Source organism: Chenopodium album, chromosome 10 (genome assembly GCF_948465745.1).
Source record: "Chenopodium album chromosome 10, dcCheAlbu1.1, whole genome shotgun sequence".
Taxonomy (NCBI): Eukaryota; Viridiplantae; Streptophyta; class Magnoliopsida; order Caryophyllales; family Amaranthaceae; genus Chenopodium; species Chenopodium album.
This window is the reverse complement of record NC_137843.1, coordinates 55471742-55483036: the sequence shown is the minus strand read 5'-3', so window position 1 is coordinate 55483036 and position 11295 is coordinate 55471742. Positions and strand designations below refer to the sequence as shown.

Genomic DNA, 11295 nt, shown 5'->3' with positions numbered 1-11295 from the left:
GATGAAATGGCGTAGCAACGACGAACATACAAACTGTGGTGTATACATTATGAAGCACATGGAAACCTTCACTGGTGATCCTAATGAAAGTTGGATATGTGATTTAAAACCAAACAATGTAAGAATACTAAATGTTCAATTATATAATATAGAATGGTCATTTATATAATACTAAATATTTTAATACATTTTGTTCAACAGGTGAACCAAATTAGGAAGCTAAGGATCCAATACGTAGCAGAGCTGATGCTATTTCCAGAAAACACTGAAGTATTGATAAATAGAAGGAAAGCGAGAAAGTTTGCAAAGGATTAATTGTAAATGTTCATTGACGAATATGCATATGATCAATGTTTATATATAGACATATAGATTTTTTATTTTTCACAAAGTATTCTATGTGATATTTCTTCTGGTTATTATAATGCAAACAATATTTTTCAGTTTATTTTGAAATTGAATGTTTTATAATTTTGCTCTAATTCTTGAATATAAAACACTTAATAAAACAAAGTAATAAATCTTTCAAAAAAAAAAAAAAAAAAAAAAACAAAGTAATAAAAATGTTCATTAACAATAGAGCGTATGATCATTACCAAAATCAAATTTGTTCAATTACATATCTTGCAACAAAATATTTAAGTGCAGCAAAATAGTTCAACAAAGTAAGTTTTTACATATTATTTTTTGCCAACCTCTTAGCTACATTAGTATCAAAAAATGTCATAAACCTATCATACTTATAAGAAACATGTTTAACCACGTTGAGTGCCTAGAACTTGTTCATCAGTTGATGGAGCTGTAACTTCAATGCTTCTTGAAGATGGTACAAGAACTTGAACAGGTTTTGGAGGTAACTGAACATTTCTTGGAGGTACTTGAACATTTGTTGAAGGACCTTGAACATTTGTTAAAGGAACTTGAACATTTCTTGCAGGAACTTGAACATTTGGTAGAGGAACTTGAACATTTCTTGGAGGAACACTTGAAGAAGCATGAGCATTACTTGAAAAATTTAAATCCTTCTCCTGTATAAAAAATTTTAAGCATTATAATAAATATAAATATACATAAAAAAAATTATAAATGACATTTAAAAAGAGTAAATAAACCTTAGCAAGAGCAAAAATATCTTCATCAAAAGAACTTTCAACAGCAACCTATAAAAAAAAATTACAATTAACCAACAAAAAAATAATACAACTATTATATTTACATAATATCAATAAATTTTAACATAAAAAGAATTAAAAAAACAAATACCTGATTAAAACCATTAAAAATAATTTCATCAGAGTCATTAGAACAATAAGGATCTTTTTCTAAAGAAGATACCTTCCTAGCAACCTAAATTATAAAAACATGAAATATGATCATTCATGAAAACGTAAATGAACAAATTAAGGAAAAAAAATTTATAAAAATTTTACCTTAGAAGGTGGGTTTTTCAATACAACCAGTTCATAAGAATCACACATAGAATTAGCATAAGAAATAGGAAGTCCATTATCATCAAATTCCTAAAACAAAAAAAATAAACATTAGTATCAAATAAAATGATCAAGTATAAAAAACTTTATGTTCAATAGTACCTGAACTCCTGCTTGACCTTTAGCCCTCATGTAAGGTGTATATGATGACTTTCTCTTCCTCCAATTACCCCTAGCTTTATTAAACTCCTTTTCAACAATACTTTTAGGCCGAACATTTCTCTCACCAACAGGTCGTTTTTTGGGAGGATCATTAATTTCATGATCAACAATTTCAACACCTTCAGCAGCCTCATTGAAATCAATTTCACAATACTTGAGCAAATAACCAAACAAATCTGTAAATCCATCCAAAGCTCTCAAAGCCCCAATATGCTTCTTTGAATTTTGCTCAATGTGCCAAACACAAAGACGATGATGCACACTTGGAGGAAATACATTCCGAATACCAGCTGCAATAGCTTGAGCTTGATCTGTCATAATAGTGATAGGACTTTTGTTTCCCATAGATTTCAAGAATGTATCAAAAAGCCACACAAAATATTCGGTTCTCTCATTGAAAATAAAACCCATACCAAACATGAGGTTATTAGCATGATGATTCATACCAACAAAAGGAGCACAAATCATTCCATATTTATTTGTCCTATATGTGGTATCAAAAACCAGTAAATCTCCAAAATACTCATAATCTCTCTTCATTCGACCATCACGCCAAAAAAAGTTAACTAAACACCCATCCTCATCTTGTTCAAAGTCATAGTAAAATTTCAGCTTCATCAAGTTGTCTTTTAGCAAAGTATTTGATCAATTGATGACTGTCACAACCATCAAGTAAAGCTCGTTTTTCAGTAGATAAAGCATTATAGGCATCCGGTGCTGTAAATCCTAAATTAGGAGAGCCACCAACATCCTTCTTCATTGCCCTCAAGGCTGCAGAAATTTTAACTCCACTACACCTCAATGTAGACATGAATTGCAAATTTTCTTTAGAGACTTTCCTTTGAGACCTTAACAAATGTCTCTTTTCAAGAGGAATCATATGATGATTATGTTTCATATAATGCTTTGTACATGTCCATAAACCTAAACGATCAATCTTAAACTGAATAAAAGCCAAACAACCAGTTCTTATATTAAGTCTCTCATAAGCTCTTTTATTCTTTGCCTTCTCATCCTTCCAACCTTCATTGCAATAAACAAATCTTTTCATCTTCAAAGAGCCATCATTTCGACTTTTACTTTTATCAATTCTAATCCCAAATCCATGCTTAAAAGCATATTCATTATAAGTATCATAAGCTTCTTCTTCAGAATTAAAATCTTTATAAAGTAACTCTGATTTATTTGCCTCTTCAAATAAAATTTCATCACTAGTACCCACTGCATAAGTTTTTAAAAATGAACATAATGAATAACAGATATGTACAAATACAAAACAGTACATATATAAATGATCATTTAGCATAATAAAAATGATCAAAATATTTAAATAAAATAAATTACAGAATATTTGTGTAATTGATAATGATCATTTAAATTATACAACTGTTAAAAATAATAGTACACAGTAGCGTAATCAAAAATCAAAATCAAAACTCACAAATAAAACTAAATCAAAAACAATTTAATCAAACAAATCAAAAACATAAAACAACTAAAATAAAAGCAAAATCAGTTCAAAAACTAGCATTAATCATAATCAAACAAATCAAATTCATTAAACAACTAAAACAGAAGCAAAATTACATTCATCATAATCAAACAAATTACATTCATAAAACAAACAAAATCAAAATCAAAAATGATCAAAACAACTTACATTCATCACAATCAAACTAATTACACGTATGAACAACAAAATCAAAATACAAAATTAATCAAAACAACTCACATTCATCATAATCAAACAAATTACATTCATAAAACAACAGAATCAAAAACAAAAATGATCAAATCAACTTACATTGATCAACAAATGAATTCAGCAATCCAGTAGAAGACGGAAAAACAACTTCACAATAACGATCAAACTCAGAAATGGAAGAATGCGGAAGTTCGAAATCACGATCAACATCTACAATCATGAATTCATCCATATTTGAGAGAAAAAGGAACGATCTAGAGAGAGAAAATGAACAAAAAAAAGAGACAAAAATGCAAAAATTAGGTTGAAATTGAAATATATACGTAGCTTGAACAATAAGTAAGGAAAATTAGAAAAAAAGGAAAGAGGGGAAAAAGGAAGGAAAGTCAGGAAAAAAAAAAGGAAAAAAAAAAGAATGAAAGAAAAAAAAAAGAAAGAAAAAAAAAAAAAAAAAAAAAAAAAGAAAAGCCAGAAATGATCAAAACGACGTAGCTTCAAGGGGGGGAGTAGACAACAATAGCTAAAGGAGGGTGTAGCTAAAAATTTTCACACGTGAAAGAGTAAAATGTGGGCTTTTTGTTTCTTTTATTTTACCTTGTTATTTTTATCCCATATGCAATTATCCTGTAACAATAAGAAAGATGGAATTTTAGTAGTGCCTTTGTCAAAATTGCATACTATGAACATAATTAAGTAAAAGTTATTAATTTAGCTTAACAAGGTAAATTTCATAATAAACCATTAAAATCTATATAAAAACATAATTTATACTCAAAAATAGTATTATAATGATCTAATAAATTATACAAAATAAGAACTTATCACAAAAACTTGGTCAAGCCTAAATCTACCGTACCGCAAGTATACGGGTCAATTACTGTAAATATAGGGTCAGCAAGTTTTCGGCGCCGTTGCCGAGGAGGCAATAATTCAATATCATACCATAGAAACTTTCGTATTAGTTTAGACTTTATTTTTATTTCTGCTAGTATTAGACCGTATTTTTTTTCATACAATTTTTTTTTCTGCTAGTTGTTTATCCTCTGTTTTGTGTCGTTTAGAGTCTGAAAAAAATTCTGTTGTTATTTTGATTTTCTGTAATTTGCAGTCTGAAAAAAAAATTTCTTATTGCTATACTGCTACTGCACACAGCAGCAGTTTACAGGAAAAAAAATTCTGCTTATTTTAGTTTTCTGTTTCAGCAACATAGTCAACTTTTTATTGCCTATTTTATATTAGTGTATGCCACGTACTAATCGTTCTTTGATTCCTTTTGATCTAGAAATCGAAAGAACGTTGCATGCATTAAGGAGACTCTAGATTTCTGAACAAGAATCTTCAATTCCTAACTTGGAGTCGCTTTTCTCATAAACTGACAACATGGTAGAACCACCACCTAAGATGTTACGTGAGTATGCAATGCCCGATTCTAGTTCAACCTCTGCAAGTATAGTAAGACCTTCTGTTCAAGCTAACAATTTTGAACTTAAGCCTGCTTTAATTCATATTGTTCAGCAAGATTAGTTTGGGGGATCACCTATTGAATGTCCATTAGAACATTTAGCTAATTTTCTTGAAAAATATGATACTATTAAGCTAAATGGGATAAGTGAAGATGCTATTAGACTTAGGTTGTTTTCATTTTCACTAAGAGATAAAGCAAGAAAATAGTTATCTTTCAAGCGTAAGTTAAAGAGTAAAACTTTCTGTCCCACTTCAAAAGTCTTATGGTTAATATGCTTATCATGCTAAAGTTTTGTTTTCTCTTTATATGTTTTAGCACTCTCATAAGCATCTAACCTAAACTCTTCTAGTTCACTCAATTGTAGCAATCTCTTAGCCCCAGCAGTCTTAAGGTTCATGTTTAACTCCCTTATTGCCCAAAATGCCTTATGCTGTATTTCTACAGGAAGATGGCAAGATTTTCCATAAACTAGCCTATAAGGAGACATGCCTAAAGGTGTTTTAAAGGCTGTCCTATACGCCCATAATGAATCATCAATCTTATTAGCCCAATCCTTCCTAGAAATGTTCACGGTTTTCTTTAGAATTTGCTTTAACTCTCTATTAGCAAGCTCTACTTGACCATTGGTTTGAGGATGATAAGCTAATGCAACTTTATGTTTAACCCCATACTTTCTTAAAAGAGAATCAAGCAGCTTATTACAAAAATGAGAGCCTCCATCACTTAGAATCGCTCTGGGAACACCAAATCTAGAAAAAATATTCTTTTTAAGAAATTTCATAACAACTTTTGAATCATCAGTATGAGTAGCTATAGCTTCTACCCATTTAGAAACATAAACAACAGCAACTAAAATGTATCTATTGTTATGGGAAGAGGGAAAGGGACCCATGAAATCAATTCCCCATACATCAAATAACTCAACTTCAAGCATAATATTCATAGGCATTTCATTTCTTTTAGATATGTTACCTACTCGTTGGCATCTATCACATTTGCTAACATAGTCTCTAGCATCTTTATACATAGTAGGCCAATAAAAACCAGATTGCCAAACTTTAGCTACTGTCTTATTTGTACTGAAATGACCACCACATTCTAAAGAATGACAATGAAGCAATACTTCTTCTTCAGGCACACATCTTCTAATCAGACTATCAGCACAAAATTTATACGACAAAGGCTCTTCCCAAAAATAATGTTTAGCATCCCACAAAAATTTCTTTTTCTGATGATAGCTTAAATTCAAAGGAATAATACCACTTACCAAATAGTTTACTAAATCAGCATACCAAGGAATACTAGCAATTGTCATCAATTGTTCATCAGGAAATGTTTCATTTATAGGTATTTCAGAATTATTATCAATTTCCAATCTAGATAAGTGATCTGCAACAGGATCTTCAATGCCTTTTTTATCTTTAATTTCTAAATAAAATCTTGTAGTAAAAGAATGCAACGAATTAGTCTAGGCTTAGGTTCCTCCTTACTTAACAAGTATTTTAAGGCAGAGTGATCTGTGAAAACAATTACTTTAGACCCTATAAGATAAAATCTAAATTTATCCATGGCAAACACAAAAGCAAGCATTTCTTTTTCAGTAGTTGTGTAATTTAATTGAGCATCATTGAGCATTTTACTAGCATAATAAATACATGCAACTTTTTATCTTTTCTTTGCCCTAAAACAGCACCAAGAGCATAATCACTTGCGTCACACATTAATTCAGAAGGGAAATTCCAATCTGGAGCTATCACAATAGGTGCTGAAATCAACTCTTCCTTTAATTTGTTAAATGCATGCAAACATTCAGAGTTAAAATCAAAGGGAGCATCTTTATTTAACAAATCACATAAGGGTTTAGAAATCTTAGAAAAATCCTTAATGAAACGTCTATAAAAACCCGCATGGCCTAAGAAACTTCTAATTCCCTTAACATTAATAGGAGCTGGGAGTTTTTCAATTACTTCTATTTTCGCACGATCTACCTCAATTCCTTTTGCAGAAATTTTATGCCCAAGAATTATACCTTCTTGTACCATTAAATGGCACTTTTCCCAATTTAGAACTAAATTAGTCTCTTCACAACATTGCAAAATAAGAGAAAGGTTAGCTAGACAATTATCAAAAGATGATCCAAAAACAAAAAAATCATCCATAAACACAACCATAATTTTCTCTATATAATCAGAAAAAATAGACATCATACAACGCTAAAAAGTAGCTGGAGCATTACATAAACCGAAAGGCATACGACAAAAAGCAAATGTACCATAAGGACAGGTAAAGGTAGTCTTCTCCTGATCATTAGGAGCAATAGGAATTTGATTGAAAACCAGAATATCCATCAAGAAAACAATAATAGTCATAACCAGCAACTCTCTCTAACGTTTGATCTAAGAATGGCAAAGGAAAGTAATCTTTTCGAGTTACACTATTAAGTTTTCGATAATCTATGCAAACTCTCCAACCAATTACTATTCTATTGGGAATTAATTCATTATTATCATTAGCCACAACAATCATTCCACCTTTTTTAGGTACTACTTGTATAGGACTGATCCAAGAACTATCAGAAATAGGATAAATTATTCATGCATCTAACCATTTTAAAACTTCTTTCTTAACTACTTCTTGCATGTTAGGGTTTAATCTTCTTTGATTTTGAACAACAGGTTTGTAATCTTCTTCTAGAAAAATCTTATGCATACACACAGATGGGCTTATTCCATTAAGATTAGAAATAGTCCAACCAATTGCTTTCTTCCTTTCTCTTAAAACACGCAAAAGTTTATCTAATTGTTCATCAAATAGTGAAGCATTTACAATCACAGGTAAGGAATCATTTTCACCCAAGAAAGAATATTTTAGATGTGATGGCAGAGGTTTTAACTCTAAAGTAGGTGCTTGCACACTAGAAGGAGGAAGAAGAGGATTACCTTTCTCAAGTTTCTCAAATTGATTACCTCTTTTCTTCCATGGAGGGTATGCCTCTAAAGCATTGGCCATTTCCAACACCTCAACATCATTATTATGGGATGTACCTGCACTTGTTAGGCATACTTCAAGGGTATCTTTAGAAATAGAATCAATCATTTCTCTATTTAATTCATCAAGCACATCAACTCTAAACACATGGTCAGTAAAGGAAGGGTATTTAGCATATTAAAACAAATTGAATTATACCTCTTCTTCACCAGTTTTAAAAGTTAACTTGCCATTTTTAACATTAATTACAGTACCAGCAGTAGCTAAAAATGGTCTTCCAAGAATAATAGGCACCTCAACATCCTCATCTATATCAAGAATAACGAAATCAACTGGTATAATGAATTTACCAACTTTCATTAGCACAATTTCTACTACTCCTAGAGGATATTTAACAAACCTATCAGCAAGTTGCAAGGAAATAGTAGTGTGTTTTAAATCATTTAAACTAAGCTTCTTGTAAATAAACAATGGAATGAGAGAAACACTTGCACCTAAGTCACATAAAGCTTTGAAAAATTAACATCACCAATAGTGCAAGGAACAGAAAAGCTGCCAGGATCTTTTAATTTAGGAGGAAGCTTATTCTGAATTACAGCACTACATTCTTCACTCAAAGCAATATTTTCATGATCTTCCAATTTCCTCTTTTTAGACATAATTTCTTTAAGAAATTTAGAAGAAGAAGGAATTTGCATCAATGCATCAGCAAACGGAATATTAACTTGCAATTGCTTAAACATTTTAAGAAATTTTTCAAATTGATGATCCACTTTATTTTGCTTAAGCCTTTGGGGAAAAGGAATGGGAGGTACATAAGGCTTAACAGGAATAGGATTAGAATCTTCCAGCCAGGATTATAAGTATTAGAGTAGAGGTCATTTTGTGATCAATTATAATTAGAAACATATTGAGCTTGTTCAAAATTCGGACAATCATTAATAGCATGTGCACAACCTTCTAGATATTCCAGAAGATTAAAATCAATTCTAATGACTTTAGGAATAATAATTAATAGGCCCTCCTCTAGATCATTGGGCCACATATAAAACTCATTTCTGGCCCAATTAGTATTTTGACCATAACTTCATCATTATTCATCGGAATTGGGCTTATAATATATCGTTGGAAAGCTCTTTTCAAACCCAATCCAACTACACTATTATTGGACCCTTATCATGGACCAAAATAAATTGGACTGACTATTTTCATAAATAGAGTATATTTTCAAAAACAGAAAGAGAGATATTTTAATAAAAACATCCACATCACTAAACTTTTCACACTTTCACTTCGTTCGATAATCAAATGACGTGAAAGGTATTCATCACTGGGTTTGATTTTTAGGGAGACACATTTGGGTGTCTACACCTACTCTCTGCTCTTTTATTATGTTAATTAACATTGAGGACAATGTTTTTCCTTAAGTGTGGGGGAGAGGTCATAAAATTTTAAACAATTGCCTTCTGTGTTTTTGTATTATGCTTAGTTGTTGCCATGTATGAAGCATGGCTGGGATTTTGTGCAAGTTTTCAATGAGTTTAAAATTTTGATAAATGTCTGTTTTAGGGGAAGTGCTACCAAATTTTCTGCACATGCTTCATGAAATTTTTAAGGAAAAAAAAAGTTTTGTTTTGATTGTCACTAATGGACTTGTTTTGGATCAATAAGAAAAAAAATACATGGTATGTAAAGATAGCATAAGTCCTTCATTGACATTGTTTGTGGTAAGATGGATTGCTTTTCCCTTATGCGATGAACCCTGAAAGGAGGGCCAGGTACCTTGTAAGACTCGATTTTCTACATATTTATCCTTCTTCTTGATTGCTCAAATTGGGACTTGCATTTTAGCTTCCTGAGACCAAAGATCAAGGTGTATGAGAAATGATAAAGACCTTATTTTTCTTTCATGATTAGAACCTTCAGAATGTAGGCTCACTCATATTTTTTTCTTTTACATTTACTTATTGCTTAGCCCTGTTGTGCCGCAATATCCTCTTTTGACTAATCCTACATTACAAGCTTATGGCCTTTACCTATGCCTTATTGAAAGGAGTGATGTTATTATTGAGTTATGTCGTAAGTTTTGTAATAGAAGAAGGAAGAAAAAATTGAAAGTATGAAAAGAAAAAAAAAAATGAAAATGAGCCCTGAAAGAGAAAATGAAAAAAAAAAAAAAGTTTGAAAAAAAACAAAAATATTATACGACCGAAATAAGTTAACAATGATGAATGTATGATGAAAAAAGGGGTTATAGTTTAAAAATTGGAGTACGGTGATGATATATTGGTAAGAGTGAATATGATCTCTACTTTTAAAGATTGTGTATTACTCTTTTAGCTTGACATTTTTACCACCACATTCCTAAATATTCACAGCCTTAACCCTAGCCTCGTTACAACCATATGAATGTCCTTTTGATCTATATATGCTATTGGTCTACAAATTGGTGGAGGGTTAGATTTTGTGCAAGTCCTGACGAGGGTCATCAAACCGAAGAAAGGCATGAGCTAAATGGTTGAGCATCCCTAGGATGGATTCAACTGTGGGGGAAAGAAGCGGTAAGAATGATTGGTCAATGAGGGTGCTAATTCTTATTTCATATCACACTTGATCCATTCTTGTTGATTGTGACAATATATGAACTTATGTTGGAATAAAATTGAATTTGAAATTCTTGATATGATTTATTATTATTTGCTCAAGGACTAGCAAATCTCAAGTGTGGGGGAGTTGATAAGTTCTTATTTTATATAATTTATTGGATCATTATAATACTATTTTTGAGTATAAATTATGTTTTTATATAGATTTTAATGGTTTATTATAAAATTTACCTTGTTAAGCTAAATTAATAACTTTTACTTAATTATGTTCATAGTATGCAATTTTGACAAAGGCACTACTAAAAATTCCATCTTTCTTATTGTTACAGGATAATTGCATATGGGACAAAAATAACAAGGTAAACTAAAAGAAACAAAAACCCACATTTTACTCTTTCCCGTGAGGTGCATCAGTAAAGAAGGATTAGTGGGTTTTCAACCCACTAACTTTTAATTGCCCAAAATGAGTGGAAGCGGCGGCCGCACAAAAGAAACCAGGAAAAAACCCTCACAAAAACTCACTGTATAAAGAAAGACACGGAGAAGACAAGGTGGTAAAACACACACGCAGAGGAAGACGGAGACGAACAGCAGCGAGGAGGAGAAGTGGAAGCAGGCAGCAGCCACGCACTATTTTCGAGCAGCAACAATCAAAATTGGAGTTTACTCTTTCTCTTTGTTTGATTAATTTCATTCTAAATTTCTATACTTTACTACGTTAGTATGTCAGTTATGGATTTTTCATTATCAAACGAATTGGTTGTTCTCTTATTCTCCATGTCTGGCTAGATCTCCTTGTTCTAGATTAGGGATGCAGTCTTTTATATTTCTATCAATGAATTGAATTATATTGTTTGGGTTTGATTTATATGATGCAAT

At 31.2% G+C, this 11295-nt stretch overlaps 1 protein-coding gene across 1 annotated transcript; it reads right to left on the bottom strand.

Moving 5' to 3' along the window:
- Positions 1–755: 755 nt before the first annotated feature.
- Positions 756–2192, bottom strand: LOC145565449 (uncharacterized). Its single transcript, XM_081625450.1, has 4 exons — positions 1593–2192; positions 1431–1520; positions 1113–1160; positions 756–1028 (listed from the first exon to the last, which is right to left on the bottom strand). The coding sequence occupies exons 1-4, from the start codon at positions 2190–2192 to the stop codon at positions 756–758; spliced, it is 1011 nt and encodes a 336-aa protein (XP_081481576.1).
- Between the last annotated feature and the right edge of the window lie 9103 nt (positions 2193–11295).